This window comes from Neopelma chrysocephalum, unplaced genomic scaffold (genome assembly GCF_003984885.1).
Source record: "Neopelma chrysocephalum unplaced genomic scaffold, ASM398488v2 Primary Assembly neopelma1_77, whole genome shotgun sequence".
NCBI classification, from domain to species: domain Eukaryota; kingdom Metazoa; phylum Chordata; class Aves; order Passeriformes; family Pipridae; genus Neopelma; species Neopelma chrysocephalum.
The window spans coordinates 617,070-639,118 of record NW_020897738.1 but is presented as its reverse complement, the minus strand read 5'-3'; the positions used below and the strand labels follow the sequence as shown (position 1 = coordinate 639,118).

The following is a 22,049-nucleotide window of genomic DNA, read 5'->3' as shown; positions in this document are numbered from 1 at the left end:
CCCTGGGGAAGTGGTGGATTCCCCAGTGCTGGATACTTTCAAGATTCACTGGACTGGGTGCTGGGGCATCTTGTCTAGAGCATACTTTTGCCAAGAAAGGTCAGACCTTAGATGATCCTGGTGTGCTATGATTCTGATTTGACCAGTAATAAACTAATTTCCCCAAGCTGAGTCTGTTTTGCCTATGACAGTAACTGCTGAGTGGTCTCTCCCTGCCTTTAATTCAAGCCATGAGCTTTTCACTGTATTTTCTCTTCCCTGTCCAGCTGAGGAGAGGAGTGATACGAGCGGCTTTGGTGGGCACCTGGCCTCCAGCCAGGGTCAACCCAGCACATAACTATAAATAAGCTCTGGCATTTCCTATTACATGAAGGGCTGCTTGACCCAGCAGCCTTCAGGTTTTACACATTCAGTTTGTTTTCAATTCCCTCCTATCAATCCCTCCAACCTTTTACTCTTTAGAGTCAGACTTTAGGCACACCACACTTTGTAGCACACCCAGCGTGGACTGTGGAATCAGAGCTGACCAAGTAACAAAACAGGATGTTCCTTTGGCATAATACCTATAAACTTTTGCTTGCTGCCTCTTCCCTGACAGAGGAAACTCCAGGCTTCAGTGTGCATTACGTACATCACACAGATGAACAAAAAAACAGACGGGAGAAATGGCAGCTATTTCCCCCTGTCTGGAAGCCAGTATGAGGTCCCTGTGTGGCCGCTCACCAGGGGGTAGAGTGCTCAGCTGCAGGCAGCAAGTGCTTGTGCTTTCTGGTCTGTCAGCTGGAGAAAACCTGAACAGGACCCAGCCCAGAGCAGCAGTGCCACCAGCGCACACGGCGCCGAGCATCTCCTGCCCCGCACAGTGCACGGACAGACAGCCCAGACCCACCGTCTGCCCGCGGCGTCTCCTTGGCACCCCCATTTTCTGTCTTTCTGCACATACTGAAAGTGCAGGAGAAACAGCTGAATCGTGCTCTCCCTTGTCAGAAGATGAAGATCCCGCATGTTGCTGGAAGTAAAATCCATCACATGCTCATCGAATTTGAATCCCCATCTGGAATTGCAATCCAGGGACTCAGGTAGCAAAAGGTCATCACAGTAAACTCCTCTGTGCTCAGATATCAGCATCGCTGTCGATACTGCAGTGCTCTCCTTCATGGTACTGACAAGGATAACAACCTACTCTTTGTCACAATTCCTTTTACTTTACAGAGGAAAGCAGAAACAACAGTTTGTTAGTAAGTATGACACAATTAACAGAGTAGTAAAGATCAGAACCACTGCACTTTGTAAACTCTTTGCCTGGTTATAAAGAGTTCTAAAGAGTTCTTTGACTATTAATGACATTGTGCAATGAGGTCTGCAGCAGCTTGGCAGCATTAGCAATGATTCACTGCCACAAGGCACTTCTCAACCAATGTATTCAAAAATCACAATTCTGAAAGCTTTTCCTGGTCAATCCCTGGCCATAAAAATAAGAGGAAGACACAGGATCCACAAGGAATGGAAAGAGATCCCCGCAGACTGAAAATAACGTTACATATAAACATGTTATAGGGCTGTCAGATGTTCTAATTTTTTCTGTAACACAAATATTTTAATTATCATTTGAAAAGGAATGTGCTAGAGCCATCCCTTACTGGGACTGAACGCACAGATTCTGCACATGTTTATGCTGCTATAGAAAAATTGCAAACAGACAGCCAAGCTCTGAAAAGCAGCCATGTGACAGTTCTCACACAAGAGTCCACAATCAGAAAATAAGTCATGTAGATCAGGAAGTCCTCTAGCAGTCTCTTAAGGAAAAGTACTTTGAGCCTGAAGTCTCTTAAGCCTGCCTAGGGCAAACCTTTTTGAGGACCACCTTGATATTTGCATTCTGACATTTTGTTATAAGTCTCTCCATAATAAAAAACCCAAACAAAAATAAACATTTTAAAACAAACAAACAAACAAACAAACACTTTTGACATAAAACATGAAAAACTTCCTGTCTGGGAAATCCTGTCCCCATGAGAAGACTGCCTGCTTGTCAGCCACCATCAGCTGCTGTCCTACACTGACACTGGGAAATACCACTTCAGACTTCTCACACCAGATCCCTCCTTTGAGGAAAGCGGCATATCAATCAATGATGTTGACATATAATTCTGTGACTGTGCATTTCATGTACAACCGTGAGATTCGCTATAGCAGTCCAGGGGAAAAGCAGCCAACAGGCACCACATCCCCAACAAGAACATCTGCTCCATACCCGGCAGCCACAGCAGCCCCAACTGCAGGCAATTCTCATGCCACACACAGCACCTTCCCCCGTCACCTCTCATCTCTCATCTATCCTAGCTGGGGATGCAGTAGTTAGAGATCCGGGGAGAGGTAAATGTTTGTTCCTTCAGTAATACAGTCCCACTTAAAAAAATGAAAAAGTAATTCAGCAGGGTCTGAGGGTTTCAATTTCAATCATCTCCCCTTTGCCCTTTCACGCGATCGTTCCCAAAGGAAATCCCACTTCAAGGCATCGCTACTTCAGGCACCTGAGTCAATAAGCCTCTGCTCTGAAACACACAATACCAAGGGAATATGTTATCCCACTGCTTTTAAAGACACACGTCTCTATCCTACACATATACACTGATCCTCTCTTTAGCACACACTCCTTACATCGCCGGCTACGTGTGCCTTCACATCAGGCACATACACGACCTGCCTCGTCGTCCCCCAGTTGCTCCTGGCTCTTGCCAGACCCCACACAGCTAAGCACAGGCTCCAAGGGCAGGGACAGAGCTGGCCCAGGCCACAGGGTATCACCTCAAACAGGTCATTTATTATTGCCAGCTAGACGGGAAAAAATAGAGCACTATGACAGTTTATACTGGCAAAGATATGCTAGACAATGCAAAAGATTTGCTTTAAATTAACAACAAAGTAGGAAATGCAGTTGGTGATGACAACAATCTTGCTCCCAGGCTTTGGTACTATAAGCAGGTGAGAAAGAAAACTTTCAAGCCAGCCCAAAAGACCCCATACAGCCACCACTTCAGTTAAAATAGATTTTTAGCTTGAAGGCAAAGATTCAGCAGGAACTTAAGTCTAGAATTTCCAAAACATGTTTTGCATTTATTAAGATATTATTAACATCAGTAGAGAAGATAACCAGTCAGCTCATACAGCAGCACAGACTCATTTAAAGGTTGTTAAGAATGCGATTTGGTGGGAGAGCTATGAATGTAGCTGCCATGAGATGCAGAGCATGGACACCTGGCAGAAGGTATAAAAGCAGTGTCCTGGAAATATCATCTAAAATATCTAATATCTAATTCCTGCAATTGCTAGTTCTGGAACTCAGGTCCTAGATCCCATTTTAACATCTAGGCTTCAGTTAAACTGCTGAACCAAAGCAATGCAGCTGCTAACCCTGTGAGTATTCACCTTCTGAAATCCCAGGTACCTGCAGGAGGACACATGGCACAGAGAGGTGATCTCTGTCAGCCTGATCTTGTTAATCCTGATGGAGAAGCTCGGACAGGCCTTTTTCTGACAATGCCCTACTCACTGCTCTGTTCAGAGAGTCTCACCCAAGCTGGATGGGTGTTGCAGATGCAGCCACTGAGGCCAGAGGTACATACAACCAGAGAGCAATTTCTGTGCCAATCTTGGCTTTAAACTCCTACCTCTATCTGGAATGTTTTATGTGTATTCATCAGTAAATTAAAAAGCAGTAGTTTAAGTCACTGGATTTATAGCAAGAGACAATTAAACACTTTAACTTATTGTTGGGAAATTTTCCTGTTTGACAGCTGTTTGTCCCTTGCTAATGTAATCCCATTCCCCCCATCATCCCACCCTGAATAATCTCTCCCTGACCTGTCCCTGTTTACACACATTCCATAATCACAGACTTTCATGTTCCTCACTCAGTCAGTTATCCAAATGATACAAATTCAGCCCCTTTGATCTTTCCTCATACATCAGTCCCTCCAGGCCCCTAATCACTTTTTTCACTCTTCTCTGAACTCCCTCCAGTAATGATGTGATTCTAATCCTCTGAAAGGAGAGGTTTTTGGCTCCAGTTCTTCAAACAGATGAGAGCAAGCTAATTCAGAGAGCCTCCACAAGCTTCGTGCACAGCACTTGTCACCAGCCACCATGCATTAGACCATGACACTGAAACAAAGATGGAATTGTCTTGTGAACACTAGAGAGCCAGAAGCTGGAAGGGAACACAATGAAAATTAAAACAGTGAATTGATCAGTGTTTTATAGAGTCACCAGGACTTTAGGAGACGGGCACAGTTTTCTGCCAGATCCTCTGAAGAAGCCAGGGTGACCATCCCAAGCTCTAACACAACTGCAGGTCCTGTAGCATCTTCATGATAAATAAATGCCCCAGGAAAACGGTGCACAAAGAAAGCCCTGGGGCTCTGCCCACAACCTGAGAGCTGTTTTGCAGTTACCACAGGCCACCCTGCAGCAGCTGCAAGTGATATGAACCCTGCTTATACTGATCCAGTGCCTGGCAGCCCACCAGAGGAGGACACACTGTTCACACCTCCACCAAAGGCCCTGGCCAGCGTAAGGGCCTCCAGAGGCTACGCAGGACCTGTCAGCGCAATCATTCCGGTCCAGTTTTGAAAAATTTCCAAACTGAACTATAACAAATTAACTCTAATTTGACCCTTTAAATTCTATTCACAGATGTCTTGCCTGATTAGTGTATTCTTTGCTACAGTTCTGGCAAAGGAAGGTACCTTCATCAGAATCCATAGGATTCTCCTGGTGCAGGAAACTTCCCATTTTATGCACAAGGATTACACTGGGTCCCTAATCATACTGAAATTACAGGTACCCCAATCTGATCGGCTTGAGCCCATGGGCATACTCGAGTCTCTCCTCTGGTGAAGATACAGATCTCCTGTCTTCTCACACATCATGTGAAAGCCAGGAGAAGCCTTATGCAAAAAAAAAAGCCATATTTTAATGATTAAAAGGTATCAAAGTAAGGGAGAGACAGCTTCTGTTGGGCCACAAAGTGCTACATCTGAGAGCTGCATGCCTGGAAGGGCACATGGTACTTTGCTGTGAGCACAGAGGAGATGGAATTCATCAAAGCAGATTTCAAACCAGAAAAACGCTGATGGAAGCAGGATGATGGGAATGGCAGGCGCAGCAGGAGCCGCCATCTCAGCGCCACTGTAAGGCCACTGGTGACGCGTCTCCATGGCAGCTGCGGCTGCGGCGGAACCACTGCGGGAGAAGGGACACGCGGGAAGCCGAGCAGTGCACGCTCCAGCTGCAGCAGCCAGGCTCTGTCCATCACGTGTTCCTAAACGAGAGACTTGAGATAAACAAAAATGAAAATGCTCCTGGAACTCGGTCCATAACAAAGCCAGTTCCTGAGCTTCAACCCCTCAGACAGAGGCACATTAGAGAAGAACGAGGTGAAGGGCTGCACTGTAAACACCCCAGGATAAGAACCCCTGAAACAGGTACAGGTGGTTCAGGGACAACTGATTTCAGTGCAGCTTTAAGTGACCTTTTGCACAAGTCAAGAGCCTCAGTGCTGTTGGCATCCAAACTGCCTAACGAGTCCAGGCTGCACACCTCGACAGATTCAATGCTGGCCAAGTGAGAGCAGTATTTTCCAACTCAGAACAGTATCAGGCAAGGAAATTCCTGGGTCCCACTGGAATCTGCATTGGTCAAATGGATTCATCTGGACACAGCAAGTGAAACAGCAGCAAACACAGAGAACAGGTTCACGTCCTTGTAAAACGTCCCCTGATTGCCACAACCCAGACAGACATGGGGTACAGCTCCACATGAAGATAATGATCCTCTGGACACTTGGTACAAATGGCATCAGACAAGTTCTTGCTCCAAAGGGATGAACCAGTACATCTGTGTACACAGTGCAGATTACCTTGTGGTTGGGTCCAGGGTTTTTAGGATTTATTATGGAAGCCACAGGTTTATCACAGAAGTGGATAGGTCAACCAAGCAGGACCATAAGGACTCCAGCAGACTTGCTAATAATGTCTCTGGAGATACCTGCAGGATCTGGGGTCACTTTTGCTGCAATGCAACACAAGTGAGTACAGGTTAACATAGCTAACGTGAACATTTATAATGGGGTGAATCCTAGTTTTAACTGCTTATTGGAACAAAAACATTAATCAGTCAATGCTGAGATGATTAACTGGATAAGATTAAGGTTAAAACTAGAAAATCTATTAACCTGTTTAAGAAATAAATGTTGTACCTGGCAGGTCATCAGTCTTTTAAGCCTCAAGGGTGTAGATGCTCTAAGCAAACAGGAGACTAAGTGAGGCAGTCAAAGGCTTGTGCGAAGGCAAATGGATCTGTTATTGCCTTGCCACATCAGAAGGGACATTCCTTCTTCCTGAACTCAGCAGAGTGAGCCACAGACCATCACCTCAGCTTCTGCTGCCACAGACACAACATATCCCAACCCCTGTATGGGGTAGGATCTGGGAGGAAAGTCAGAGCTAGTAAGAGGTTGCATCATACAAGAAGAAGCAGGAAAAAGAAAAAGAAATCAACATCTAGAATGGCAGATTCAACTTCATGTCTATATCCTAGCAGCTACAAATTCAGCTCATAACAGAAGTTTTAGCCAGAGAACTATATTCACCCATTCTGCTGTCCAATCTGTGTATATGCTTGTCATTCAACTGTCACACTTATCCATTCACTGTGTATTGTGAGAGTAATTATAAAGAATTTTAATTATGCCTCAGAAGACACATCTTCTCAAGGAGACAGACACACATGGTCCACCTGCATCTTTCAGCCTAATTTCCCTTAGGAAAATTTTCTTCTAATGCATTATTTCACATCAGACAGCTTACAACACAAAGCAACTCACCAGACTCGCCAGACTGCACTAATTGTTAAAAGTTTGGGGTTTATCATGTCCTGCTTTTTAAAGAGCCAGTCAGGATTGTATAGAGCCAGTCAGGACTGTGAGAGCCCAAAGACAACCTCTTCAGAGGGATGCTGAACCACAGGAATAAGAAAAGAAATGCAGAGGATGACAGGGGTCCAGTACTTCCCAAACAATTTAGGAATATCAGAACACTGTCACCTTGACAAAGAACACAGCTCAACACATAACCCATACATGAAATTTCATAATAATCCATACCCTGGCTCTGTTAAGAATGCTCAGCTATGAGATTATAACATAAAAATCTGGTTAGATAACAGGACTCATATAGTAACATAGTGCCTTGCACTTTTCAGAACTAGAGATTGTCATCTCTGATGGATTGTGTTGTGTGTGGAAAAAAACATCAAAAGAGTACAAAAGGCTCAGCTTTAAGTATTGCCTTTGAGACTTATCACCGATCATTTTCCTCAACAGCAGAACAAAAGTATGAAGAAATGAAAGGAAAGCAAACCAAAGAGCTGTCAGTCCTGACTAGTTAGCCCTGGCAACTTATTCTGCAGCACTTCTTAGTAGGACTGCCCAGCATCTTATAGACAGCACCAGCCAGAAGACACAGCAGTTGCCAATACTTCTGTGGTTTGGACTCTGGGAAAATGAAGACAAAAAAAGACAGTGATTCAACCTGTATCCTGGAGCCTCAACCTTAAGCATGACTATAACTGGGCATTTCCCATCCCAGTGGCATCAAGCCCTTCTCTGAGATCAAACTCAACACAGGTATTTTTGCTGCTAAGCCCCTTGTTCTGTAGTAGTGGGAACCAAAATGTATTCATAGAATCATAGAATCAGTCGGGTTGGAAGAGACATCTGAGATCAAGTCCAACCCTTGATCCACTACCACTGTGGTTACTAGACCATGGCACTAAGTGCCACATCCAGCCTCATCTTAAAAACCTCCAGGGAGGGAGAATCCACCACTTCCCTCGACAGCCCATTCCAATGCCTGATTACCCTCTCTGTAAAGAATTTCTTCCTAATATCTAACCTAAACCTCCCCTGGCACAGCTTAAGACCATGCCCTCTTGTCTTACTGATAGCTTCCTACTCTCCCAAGACTTCTTCTGTGCATTGAAGAGAAATAGGGCAAAGCTGAAGTAATTTCTGGGGAAATGTGTACCAGGAAAAGCACTGGACTGCTCTTTAGCAAATTGTGAAGAATTTGTCCTGCCTTCCTTCTTTACTTATGTATCACAGAGAACAGAAGTTCTCCTCTTACAGAAACCGCTCATTACTCACCAGCTAACGAAGCACGCGGCTGGTCCTCAGCAGTGTTCCTCCCCACACCAGCTGGATCCCTGCTGCCATCAACTTCCCAGGGAGAGCTCTTCCACTTGCTGGGGACCAGATGTCAGTCTGGTTCCCATTCATTCCCTGGGTGCTGATCCCAGCAGCACCCGTCAGCCTCTCTGACTCCCCTGAAGGGCTGACACCAAAGCCCCAGCCAGTCTCCCCTCCTGAGCCAGTGCAGGGCTGGCCAGAGCCACCAGCCCAGGCACCACAACGCTTTGCTCAGCTCAGCTCCTGCACTACTTCTAGAAACAGACTCTTGGTGCAAAGCCACCAAGAACAAGTCACATTGTTCAAATACTTCCTTGTGGCTAAAATGATAAATTTTTCTATTTGAAATGAAACATTCAGTCATGAGCCCTTGTTCTGCCTTATCTTAAGAAAACAGGTGGTAAGTGACTTCATAACACAAACTGTTCAGAATATGAGCACAGGGCAGGACTTCCACACCTGGAGCCCTTTTTATGGAATCAGAAGTTTCAAACACCAAGATGGGAGCTGTGAGCACAAACACAGCACTGCTGCCAGCCCAAACAAGGCTACTCCATATAATCCTGTCAGCTCCGCTCAACCATAGGTCAAAAGTCAGGCACAATGCCACAGTCTGACACTGCAACCAGAACACCCCAGCAGGTGAGGGCCCTGCCAGTGGGGAGCTACTCCACCACAAACTATCCTCCTTGGCATACAGCTCATCCATCAACCATAGCACAAATCAAAAAAAACAAACAAAAACCCCCTGACATTTGTGGGGTTGTTTACTTGTACCAACTATGAGTGACTCTGCCATGATGCCTTGGACCTCTGTAGATCATTTGGTACGTGAATGGCTTTACCTCCAGCCAGGCTACTCGGTGTTTGTGTGGTTAAGTACAGTCCAACACAAGCAGTGAACTCCCATCCTACCAAGCACATCCAAGCACAAAGCATAAGCTTCAAAGGCTGCCCCTCTGGCGTGGAACTGAAGTCCACGAACAACTGCGGCTTCAGGGAACTTTGTGTCTCCCTCATTGAATGCCTGTGCAAAATATTAAATCTTTCCCTACATTTCTTTACACACCAAAACATAGATCTAGTCATCTTTATCACTTCACACATTCATGTCCAAAACAACAGATCTCCAGACGTGGAGAGACGATTTATAGGAAGAAGGCTGCAGAGGACAGTACCTGGGCCACTGAGCTCCTCCTTACTAATTATCCCAGAGTGCCTATTCGCTATATAACCAAGGAAGAAGTGTGAGACACCATGGCAAAGCTGTCTTCAGCAGCTTGGGGAACGTTTCTCTGAGCCCTGATGCAATTAACTGCTAGGAAAGTGCTGAGGCAAGCAGAATTAGGAAGCTATAACAAATCAAGTATATAATCCTACACCATTTACATTTAAAACAGCTGAATTGCTTATAACTCACAGTGCTGCAGCATGTTTACAATTTGATTTCATAAGAGCTAGATGTCTTATTCCCTAAGGAGGACAACTGAAAAAATCCAGCTTCAAAGCCAAAATGGGAAAAGAGTCAGAAAAAGGTGCAGCTCTCCAGAGCTCCCTGACCCAGGCGGCAAGACTGGCCATCCTGAACCACCAGCACACCCTCAAAGTCACTGCAAACATTCAGAACCACTAAAGAATCACGATTACCTTAGAAGTTCTTGTTTACCTCATAAGAAGTTTGAGTAATGTACAATATGGAGATTGCTGGGTTCAGGAAACACTTTCCCATAAAAACAAGGGTGCAAGAGCTCCAACATTCTTGCTGCAATATCCAGTCAGCTGCAGAGAGAGCAAAGCTAAAGTGTTAAAACAGGCTTCAAATCTTCCCTGTTTCCTCAGCAGTGAACAAACAGGACCCAGCAACCAACACAATAACTATCCTTGAAACTAACGTACAGGACACTCTGCCCATCCCTTCTGCCTTAACTATCTAAGTTATATTTGTCAGAATATTGTCTTCCCAAGTTCATGTATCATCCTGTAGCAGATCATCAAGTGAGCTCTTCTGAATTACTGAACTGTACAAAATTTCTATTATTCTAAAACTCTCACAAGACACTGGCTTCTTAAAAGTAATGAGGGAGAGGCAGATGAGGGAAAACAGAGGTTTCCATACTGAGGACTTCTAAGGGGGTCTATTAAAAAACCCAACAAACCACAAACACACACACACCTGTTTCTTAAAAGTTGGTAAAAACAATGTTTGACAAGGTCCTAAGCTTAACCTACAGTGTCAGAAAAATAACATATACCATTCAACACTAATGTCTTCATCAGTCCTGGCATAAAACAGTTGGGCAGGCCCAGATCCAACAGCTACTGAGGATGATGGGAATTTTTCTGCTAACTTAGCTGAGTTTCAGACTGGCCTGCTGGGCAGACTTTGCTGCTACTGCTCAGAAGATAACGCCAGTTAGCAAGAAAAGCAGCGCTGAGAACCCACAAAACGCTTTTAACTTCTGCCAGCAACACAAAGGACAGAATTAATGCATAAGAAAAACATAAAAAAGTGACACCTGTACTCACACCACTCATCAGCACCCAACCAGATGCATTACGACTGGGACACCCTGTGACCAAGTGCTGACAGACTTTGCTAATTTCCACAGCTGGCATTCCCACCCTTGCCCAGGACAGGACCATGCAGGCAGCCGGGAGCGCTGCCCTTCCTCCCCAGCGCCACGCAGCCGCTCGTGCTGCTCCAGCAGCGGGAACACTGCGGACTTCAAAGGATCATGGACTCTCCTGGAGTCACCGGCGCTGAACCACAGCTGGGGCTTATGCCCATATTGCAAATTTCTCTCTTTAATCTAACTTTGATACCGAGATGTGTTAAATCTTTGATTTTATTGGCAGATACTGACCATATTTGCCTAACCTCTGAAGCTTGCTGATTGACAGTGTTAATGTACTTTTTAATGGATGAAAAGGGAAATGACAGCTTTTGGCTCACTTTCAAGCACATTTCTTCACTGCAAAATATTCTACAGCTCAACCTGCTTTTCATACAACTTAAGAAATCTATTCTTTACAGTGTTGCTAATAACTGGTGGCATGATGAAGAAAAGTGGAGCTGGATAGGAATATTTACTGTGGTAGCTACTTCCTGAAAGAAAGATGTTTTCTTCCTTTCTTTAATCTCAGCTGCATTGATCTGAAATCTCAGTTGCATTGATCTGATCTTAGAAAATCCCAGACAGAAGTTAAACATTACTTCAAAATAATTTCTCAACTCTTTCTACATCAAACAAATCTTACTCCCAGACTTCTCAAGAGCAGCAGCTATGCTAACAAGAACCTAGTGCTCCCAGCATCAAAGGTAATCTGCAGGGTACTTTGATGTCCAAAATAATCTGCATGGACTGCTGTCCAAAATAATATCTCCAAGACCGAGGGACTGCACTCTTACACTTGAAGGAAACTGTTCATAGAAACACAGACTGCTTTGGGTTGGAAGGGAACTTAAAGTTCATCTCGTTCCCCTACCCTGCCATGGGCAGGGACACCTTCCACTATCCCAGGTTGCTCCAAACCCCATCCAACCTAGTCTTGGACACTTCCAGGGATGGGGCAGCCACGGCTTCTCTGGGCAACCTGTGCCAGGGCCTCACCACCCTCACAGGGAAGAATTTCTAGCAAGTCTGGGGAGGGAATAAGCTGTGGTTTACATTCCACGTTGTGAGAAACTGGCAAAGGGGTTTCTCTGCTCAGATATCCTCGGCATGGGTCTGCATCCGAGAGAGAGCTAATATTCAGAAAACAGAAATTAAAGAAAGGGCTCTCCAACCATAACAGAGTAACATTTCTATGGAAAATGGGATGATGCCAAGTCATAAGAGTCTCTGTAAAGGCCTAATTAACATGAATAACACAGCTGGATATTTTATGTATCAGCCTTCTAAGTCCCTCCTTCCTGCCACTTAAGAGTAAAAATACTAGAATGTTTTATGGAGGTTAATTCATGACTGCTTAGGTGTGATTCCACTTTAAGAGAAGGCAGAATTACTAGCCTCTTGCAGCCATCCATATGGGAAGCGCATGGACAGCCTGTCTTAATGGTGTTTGCTGAAGGAAGTCACAACGTAGCAGGTTTGTCAGGGAAATGTGCATATTTGGCAGAGTATCAATGGAATTGCCTTTTCCTCCATTCCAGATCTGGGTTTCAAGGTAGGTGAGCTGATATCGTCAGCTGGCAGGTTCCAAGATAATCATAACAGAAAAGAAAAATGGCAGAGTACAAAGAAAAATATAAAAAAATCTAAAAGAAAACCAGCATGCTTTACCAGCAGATCAGACAGTTTTATCCCTCTGATGGCTGTTTAGTTCAGAATGTATTTTGGCATGCTTCTTTACAAATACAAAGCATCTCAACCTGAGGCAGCAGCTCCCAGACCTGCACAATCCCTTTGGGCCCTGCACCAGAGCGCTGGCCGAGAAGCACCTCGACCACCGAGCCCTGCACAATGTGTTACTCTCAGATTCTCAGCCTCCTCCAGACATCACCGAGCCCAGGTTGCAGAACCTGTCTCCTCTGGGCACCATATGTGCCCTGAGCTGCCTCCTCCAGGCACCGTGTGTGCCCAGGGCTGTGGCAGACACAGATCTCCACTGAGCAGGGCCACAGCCACCCCACATTTGGCCACTGAGGGACTCTGTGCTTGAGCCTCCCCACACAGCATAGCAGCAAAGCCTCTCCCTCCCAGCCTGGCTCTGCCCTGGCTCCATGTCCGAGTGTCTCTGCCTTAACCCCTTTGGCTTTCCAGGGAGACACAAACAGCCCTTTGGGCCCAGCCAGCACCCGGCCACCCCAGTCACAGCAGGGACACCTTCATGGCTCCTGAGGCATCAGCTCCAGCTCAGCTCGACCCAGCAGGGTAATATCCAACTGCTCCGCTGCTCCACGGCAGCCAAACAGCAGCTTGTGCCCAGGAAAGACTCACCAACTTGCACGCTAACCACAAAAAGTGCTTTTACAAACTATTTTCCTTTAAAAGGACAGAAATAATTTGCAAATAAACCCACAAAACTAAATTCTGATTCCAGAGTTTCAGGCTAGACTATCCCATAAACATTCCCATCTCAGCTGTGTAATTTTGTTCCCATTTAGTATACAGCAGGCAAGAAACTAAACAAGCCTAGATCTGGGTTATTAAAATAGCTGAAGGCACTAAATTGTTCGTGCTCCCAGGACAGGCATGTAACTAACCATTGTTTGCAGTAAGTTGTCACACTTAGGTTCATCTCACAATCCTCATTTACTCCATTAAATGCAGTAAGCTACTAAATAATAAAAATAAGAATAAAAGAAACAATAAGTAGCTCTGACAGGAAGAGCTGCATTTCCATATAATGGAAAAAAACACATTTTTTTGATAACACAACTTACTACTCACTGTCAAAGAAAACCCTATCACAGCAGTAACACTAAGGCTCAGAGTACGGTGGGATGCCAACGAGCTGAGCCCCCTCAAATCAAATACGTTTTCCAAGGGCCACACCCAAGCAGCACAGCCACTGGATCCACAGAGCAGCAGGGGCACCAGTGCCCGCCCTGGGACGAGCGGGGCAGGACTGGGGAGCAGCTGGGGCCAGGCAGCCCAGCCTTTGGGCAACGAACCTGAGCTACACTGACAGCACAACCCACAGAGCTTTAATAAATATCCCAGGAGGAATGCTGCTGCCACTTTTAACTGTGGCTAACCAAAGAACAGTGGTCTCGGAGATGATTCCAATTAAACTGATGACACAGCCAGGTATTTTATTATTTATAAAGCCCTGGTTTTCTCAGCATAAGAGAAAGCAATCAGAGAATATTTCTCTATTCATTACTCCAAAGCTTTTAAAACCAGCATCTCCGCAAAAAATCTGGCCATGCTGGGCTTCTGCCATTACCCTGGGCTAGGCATTTCTCTGGTCTACTTCTGGACCACTGTGTTCACCACATATAGGGAATCCCTTCCCATTCCTCCACAGTTGAGCTCTCCTTCCCAAACCCCCAATGGCTGAACCAGTCCATACAACGTGTATCAAGGGAACCGCACAATTTCACTTTGCCTGTATTTTGTTAGATTTAGTTGTTCCTGTCAAACTAATATTCCAAGTTCCAGTTCAGTATACTCAGTCATATAAGCTGCTGCTGTTCTTACAAATTGACCCAGGAATCCCTATTACAAGGGTCCACTTACCAGAGGGGAGATAAACTTCTGCTTAAATGAAGAATGCTACAAATAAGCTAAAAAGCACTACTGTCATTTGGCAGCTGAGGACTTCTTTTTTTCCCACGTAACACTGAGAAGTGACATTGAAACTTGTCAGAAAGACTCCAAATCATGAAATTATTTTCCAGCGTTCAATCCAAATACAGAAATCTGAAAAACATATACAAATACAGCAGGATGATAAACCATGCAGAGCAATGCCTACAAAGCCAATCTGACCCCAGGGTGGCTCCGCACACCAGGATGGACACCAGCCTTCATGTAAACAGTAGCTCTGTAACACAGTGCCAAGCCAGGATGTCAGCCTTGCCCAGAGGCAGCTGCATGAACCTGAGCACCTGATCACATCCCAGTGACCTCAGATTTCTCAAGCAGGCAGAGCAGTCTCACAGTCTCTCCAAGCAGGGGAGAAACATGTTGCATTGTTCTAGAAAAGACACTCTACTCCTAACCTTTCTTTGTCCCATTTATTTATTTTATCATGATCTTCTTCAGTTTTCCCTGCATGGAAAAGGCTTCCTACACACCCTGCACACAAACCACACTTGGAGATTTTGCTTGGACTCAGCATCCACGATTACCAGAACATACAAGTATAATGTGCACATTATGTACCTCTGCTATAAAGAATAAGTTCTCACCTTTAGCTAAGTATCACATCCTCTTCTTTCACCTTCACCCACATCTAGCTTCAGATTCATTCTTAACCTCTTTTTTCAGCTCTTGAAATAACAGACCCAGTTTAAGAGAAGTTTTGTGCACATCATGGATTTTCTTCTAAACCAAACGAGGTTTTAGTAGAAATTCAAACAGATGAGCAGGACTGAAGGGATGATTTTAGGTATACCACAAGGTTACAAGGCCCATACACAGTAATAAAGATTGCATTAATCTCCTAAAAGGATTCAAATATTGCAATGAGAGCAATTCCATTTCTTAACAGGAAAAAATTAGGACGATTTCTCTTGCAGAAATTTCCATAATTACAAGTAATTATCTTCTACACTGAAATTCTCCAGTAGGGCACTTCCTGCAAAGAGTATTCCTATCAAATGCTCTGTTCAGGAACCAGAGCAGGAATTGTTTCCTGGTAAATAGTATGTTGCCATCCTGCTGATTAACTCACAGTTCCGCTCTGTCAGAATATAAATCTATCTTTGATAACAGTAACAAGAATCACTAATCCCTACCTGATGACCCTATCACTAGCTTATTATGAAAGCCTAAAAGATACAGATTTTTAGAAGTGCATGCAGAGAAGAGGAGGAATAGATCACATCCAAAGATTACATTAAAGGAACATCAGTTATAACACTGCATTGGACATACAGTTCTTTTCTGCTGAGTGAATCAAAGGCTCCAAGACAGCATTTGGATGTGCATTCTTTTCAGGCAATGAGGACAAGTATGGCAACAGCTGCTGCTGTATTTGCAAAAACTGTATAAACTCAAACAAAATACCAGGGTTACAAAATACTAATCTTTGCATTTGTTGCTCTTGTGTATAAAGAAAATGTCTGTCAAGAACATGTAATGTCAGTTATTTACCATTTTTCGTAAGCAAACATGTACAATCCCACATATTTGTGACCAACCATGGGAACAGAGTCAACTGCACTGCTGCTGCCCCTGCACATCTCTGTTGCCATATAATATCCCTATTTAGTCTTCCAGCAGTACAGCAAAACCGACCCTGCTCCAAGCTCGTGACAAGAGAGAGCACAATGTTCACTGATCTTCTGCAGTACCTGAGCCACCAGCGACAGGCCAAGCTTGCTCACAGCACAGCATCTTCCAGGCATTGCAGAACATGGGGTTTCAAAGCAAGCTTATCAGAGCTCATGCTCAACAGTTAAACAGTATTATCAAAGGGTGTTCAGCGTGTTGAAGCTCTAAATGCTCACAGACAGGTGGAAGTCAGTCATCCTTACAGCAGGAGACCCTGAAGCACAAATACTAGAGATGACAAAAGGCAACAGTAATCTGATAGTGAAAGACAAAATGACAATCTTTTGGGGGACTGTCCCTTCAAAAGTTGCTGTACACAGTACAGAGAAAGAGCCTGCGACCCCAAGCAGGTGTCACATATCTTACTACACCTGTGAGACTGAAAGTGTGCAAAGAGAAGATGCAGAAACTCTATCAGATATGAAAAACCTTGGATAATGCACTGCAGTTAGAAATTGCACATTTCATCCCAGAAATTTGTAGGAAACAGGGCAAGACCGATCAGGATGTCGCAGATTTTTCTACTGGGTCAGGAAATACCCAAATTAGCCCTGCCAGCCCTGTTCCCACCCGGCCAGCTCTCCCCTCGAAGAGGTGCCCTCATGTTGTCACCTCCTGTGCAAACAGAGATCACCAATCCCTTTCATGGCTAATCCTCATATCACATCACATCACAAAAGAACAATTATGTGAACTGACAACATAACAAAAATCAATGGCTGAATATTAATCTTTTGTTTTGCTATTCTGTGCTCTTTCAAGTCTCATTTACTACTGCACAAAACATTTCCCAAAGAGAATACAGTTCCAGTAGTTCTGTCCCTCTCACCCATTCTCCACTGAAGCATCCAGGGGCCACAGCAGTTTTTAATCCCTGCTGAACAAAGGGTGTACTCACGCAACACAGGCTACTAAATGGTATAAATGACAAAAAATGTAAGTTTAAGCAGCGATAACTTTGTTAGTAATGTGTTGAAGTTAGATACAACCTTGTTCCAACATTTGGTAATCTTGATAGTAAAACATTTTCTTCTTGTACCTAGTCAGAATTTCCTATATTCAGAGTTGTATCCAATGTCTCTCATCTGCCCTGTGCACCTCCAAGGAGAGTCTCTCAGTGTCCTCTACATCCTTTTGCAGGGTGCCTCCTGCTCCTACAGCAGCAACATCTCCCTTCAGCCTTTTCTTCTCAAGGTTTTTTCCTTCAAAACTAACAAACAAAACCAAACCAACCAACCAACCAACCAACCAAACAAAAAACCACTACAAGGTTGCAAGCCTCAGAAATCCTTGGCAAGCCGGCCTCTTGCAGACACAGCCACAATGGTTCAGAGATAACATTTATCCTGAGAATTCCAAACAGCAAAGTTCTGTGACTGTAGCTAGGTAAGCCACAGAGCCCTCATTTCCTGAGGCCCAGCAGCTCTGGAAGAAGCTTCTTCATTTCAATCACTGTTAGAGGAAGGCAGGCCAGTGGTCCATCACTGGCAGAATGACAGACTGCCAGCTCAGATCACCAGGAATTCAGGCTTAACATCATTCCAGAGCCAAGGACTGTATTGCCTTAAATGGAAAAGATCTACAATATTTAGCAGGTCAGGAATACTATCCATTTCTGTTTATTTAAGCATATAAGAGAGTAGATTTAGATTTTAAGTGTCTCTTAAGAAATATAATAGGAAACCTTCTTGTGAATGCTTCTCTGATGACTGCCAATGATAAAAGTGGGGCAAAGAAGCAAGGGTGGGGAAGGAGGGGAAAAATATTAAAAAAAAAAAGTCAATTTGCTTATTTTCACCTAGTATGAACAGAATTCTGCAAAACAGGTCTGATTTTCCAGCTTAGAAAAATCAGAGCACCTACCATGTCAGTAACTGATCCCACCACTGTCCCTCACCTGCCAATCTGCCCAAGGAGGGATCCCAGGGTCAGCCAAGCTTATGCTCCTTTGCAGAAATTATCACCATCTTGCAAGTGTTTCCCAGTCCTTTTCCACAGCACAACTCATTCCACTGCACAACACAGAGGGGAAAAGGTGACTTTACACCAGCAGCCCATCCAGGGGCCAACCTATTCCATTCCCTATGGAAAAGAACTCTATAGCCTGTGACATTTTACCCGCAATACAATATAGATTGCAGTCATCACAGACTCCCAGCAGCGTTTCCTTGTAATAGCCACACAAACACCATTACTGACAAGAAAAAGGCCACTAAAAGATATTCTGTTTTTTCTAGTGAATAACACAGGTTATTCCAGGAACCCAAACCTTTCCATTTAACTCCAGTTCTGAATGGCACCGGGAGAAAACTGTTCCTGTCCCATGCAGAAGGGGATGTGCGTGCCCAGATTCAGCAGCAGCAAGGATAGATGGTGCCAGGAATGGTGGCACAATAGTTACAGATTAAAAGGAAACGTAAAAGAATAAAAAAATCTGAGCTTTTGGAACACAGTGGTACGCTTTTTAAAAAAATGACAGTGACCAAGATGAAATGCACTGTTCCAGTCTTGAGCATGTACTAACAGGTACATCCTAACAGAGGACTTGGGCATATCATACCAGAGTTCAAGTAGCATTTACACAGTTCTCTCAGGCACATACTGTGACTCTAGGGGATGGCCCTGTGCAGGGCCATGAGTTGGACTCGATGATCCTTGTGGATCCCTTCCACCTCAGCATATTCTGTGATTCTGTGATAAATGTATAGATCCAGATTCCAAAAAACCAATACAGATCTCCAAAAGAATAAGTTATGGCAGAGAGAGAATGAGATTTGCATGAATTTACTAAGAGCATATTTTCTTCTGTACTGCAGGAAAACTGAAGAAGCTATCTGTATACAGAGGGGCTACACATGAATGAATCTTCTTACTGAAATGCTCTTGGTAAATATGCCTAATCCGTGGGAGCCATGAACAAAGGTATACTGCAGCTCAGCATTGCATTGTTATTCATGATTTATTGAATCCTTCACAATGTCTGCACCCAACAGAGTCAGTCAGTTCAGGTTTTGTCCAGCATTTAGTCATCAAAACTGAGTAGCAAATGACTCCTATATGCAATTTTTTTTAGTATCTAAACCAATTGTTGTTATCAGGCTCAAGCAGGCAGAATTTCCTACACTGCTCCTGCATAACAAACAAGGTACATTCCATGAACATGAAGCACCACTTTATACAACTTGCTAGCTTGAACAGTTTGGAAAGCAGTGCTCTCACCTGAACTCCCGCATCCCATATGCACTCAAAAGCATAATGGCTTTTTTTTATTATTATTCACAGAATCACTATTCTGCATTAGCAAACAGGACCACACCACTACGCAAACCATCTTCTCCCCTCAGCACAGAGGCTGCAGCAAATCCTAGTCAATGATGGGTCAGAGCAGCCAGAGGTGACTCTGGGGCAACGGGATCCCACAAAAAGCACCATTTCACTGCTGAGGAAGCTGCCTAAACCAGCATCCCATGGGCAGCACACGTGGCCCTGCCAGCAAACCACACCCTGGAACCAAAGGAATCTTCAAAAAGAGGTTATGGTAAGGGAAAGTTCCAGGGAAGCACAGGCCTGTCAGCCTGCCCTCGGTGGCAGGGAAGGTCACGGAACAGATCACCTTGAATGCCATCACACAGCATGTGCAGGACAACCAGGGGATCAGGCCCAGCCAGCATGGGTTTAGGAAAGGTAGGTCCTGCGTGACCAACCACAAAGTGACCTGCCTAGCGGATGCAGGAAAGAAAGGCTGTAGATGTGTCTACCTGGACTTCAGTGGAAGAAAATTAGTACACAACAGTAATTTTCTAAACTTAAAAATACACACGGTTTACAACAGAACAAAAATATTTCAGTCACAAGCAAATTCATTTTTTCACTGGTTGAAGGCAAGAGAATGTCTTAAACATTCTGGGCAATAGCTGTATCTGGGAATCACCACACAAAGGAGCTTACTCCAGGGTTACACACAGGACTAATAAACTGCAGGAGATGCTATACAGCACAGTTTCACAGTTGTAAAATCAAAAATCTCTCAATGAGCAAAACACCTTAAACGTTTAATAATAAAAACGTGCGTAAAGCAAAAGGGCATAAATAAACCAAAGGAGACTCCTGCTTCAGTGAAGCAGCACACGTGTTCAGCTCTCGTATTTGGGTATTTTAACAAGAACAAGTTAAATGATTTCTCAGAAGTAATTTCAACAAAGGACCAGCAGTACCAGGGGCTACAGGACTCATTTTCTGTTCTTCTCAGACCTAGGGCAGCAGAGCCTCCCGTGCAGTCTGCACGAGCCCCTTTCCTGAGGCTGCTCTGTGCAGCACATGACGGCAGCACCAAAACGGCACTGGGAGAGCAGAAATCCCAGCCGCGCTCACGTGAGGCTGCTGGCAGCATGGACAAAATAACCTCTGCTGAGATTCACTGGGACTACGGCTGAAAACACAGCCTAGTCCAACATGAACATAGTTTCCATCTCATCACAGCAGGAGCAGGAATTATTTTTTGCTCAGACTAGTAAGATGCCTGACAGTTCAGACAAGTTCAGCTGTCTCGTGTACCCTCTACACAATCAAATTTGTTTGCCCCAAATCAACTCAATTTGGACACTGACAATAATGCAGAGGAAAAAAAGTAACCTTCTGACATGGTGATTTAAGCACAAGCGGGTGAGCCAATGCTGCAGAGTGAATCCTGACACTCTGAACAGAATCTTCCAGAGCCGAGGAGTCCAGCCAACAGCCAAGAATAATATTTCAGTGGTTCAGTCGATACAGCTGTAACCATGGCCTGGAGGGGTTTCCACAGCCGTAACCACAGGAGTGACTGCATATTCACTTGAAAATAGTAAAAACAGACATTTAAAAATCTATAGCTTGTAGAAATCTTAAATCCAGTTTGAAAGGAGGCACAAAGGGGCCTGAAAAATGCACCGATGCTCCCACCGAGCTTGACTGTCATCTGTTTATCCTGCTTAAGAGACAACGACTTGAAATAAGAATGCCTCTCACTAGGCACAATCACCTACTCAAAAAAAACTGAAGCAACAGCTTCAGACCAGCTGAAAAGAGATGAGGTACCAGTTACACAAAGCCTGACGGATCACCCGGAGCAGCAATGGCACAACACACGCTCCAGCCAGGACGGTCTCAAACCGCTTATTCGTGTCTCACACTTACAGCCAGAGACGCTCTCATGCCTTTCACATATGATTTCTATTTCTTCCCTGATGTAAAACACAGTATCACACATCATGCTACAGAAGGAGCCCTGCTGGTTCAAGCAGGCTTTTCCAGAAGAAAAAAAAAACAAAAGGGAAAAAAAAAAAGAAAATAAAAAGTTTAATAGTCCACAGCTGCCAGGAGCAAGGGGTCACTGCCGCGGAGGGGCGGCACAGCGCACTCGCTTTGCTGGGTTCTCCCTTCTAAGAATATCCATAAAACGCACTGCCAAGCGCCTCGGAAGAGCGTCCTGCGCGGCGTCGAACGCCGCGACCCCGCACAGACCCCGCGGCCGCACCGCCCGGACCGGGGCCCGCGCAGCGCCGGCCCCGCGACCGTGTCGGGGCACGGCCCGAGCACCGCCCGGGGCACGGAGCAGTCGCGGCACCTCCCGCGGCGGCCCCGCCGGGGCGGGAGGAGCGGGAGCGCAGCCGGACCGAGCCCGGGCGGCCCCTCCCCGCACTCACCTTCTTCCGGGGCTGCCATTTCATCATATTTGTAGAGCGGGGACGCGCAGCATCAAGGTGGCGCTGGGGCGGCGGGCGCAGCGGGGCCGCAGCCCGCGGTCATACTGCCCGGCCCCGCCGCCAGGCCCGCGCCGCGCCCCGCGGGACAGCAGCCGGCCCCGCCGCGCGGACCAT

The 22,049-nt window shown here is 45.1% G+C and overlaps 1 protein-coding gene across 3 annotated transcripts in view; it reads right to left on the bottom strand.

Annotated features, from left to right (window-relative positions):
- Positions 1-22,049, bottom strand: part of TTC28 (tetratricopeptide repeat domain 28) — a 126,483-nt gene that overhangs the window by 64,578 nt on the left and 39,856 nt on the right. The window contains exon 1 of one of the 3 annotated variants that reach the window (XM_027689260.1): positions 21,876-22,006. The exons of the other annotated variants lie outside the window; for them this stretch is intronic. Within the exon in view, the coding sequence (XP_027545061.1) occupies positions 21,876-21,902 (27 nt within the window). The 5' untranslated portion in view covers positions 21,903-22,006. Of the gene's footprint in view, positions 1-21,875; positions 22,007-22,049 lie in introns of those variants that run through there. 3 annotated transcript variants of the gene reach the window in all.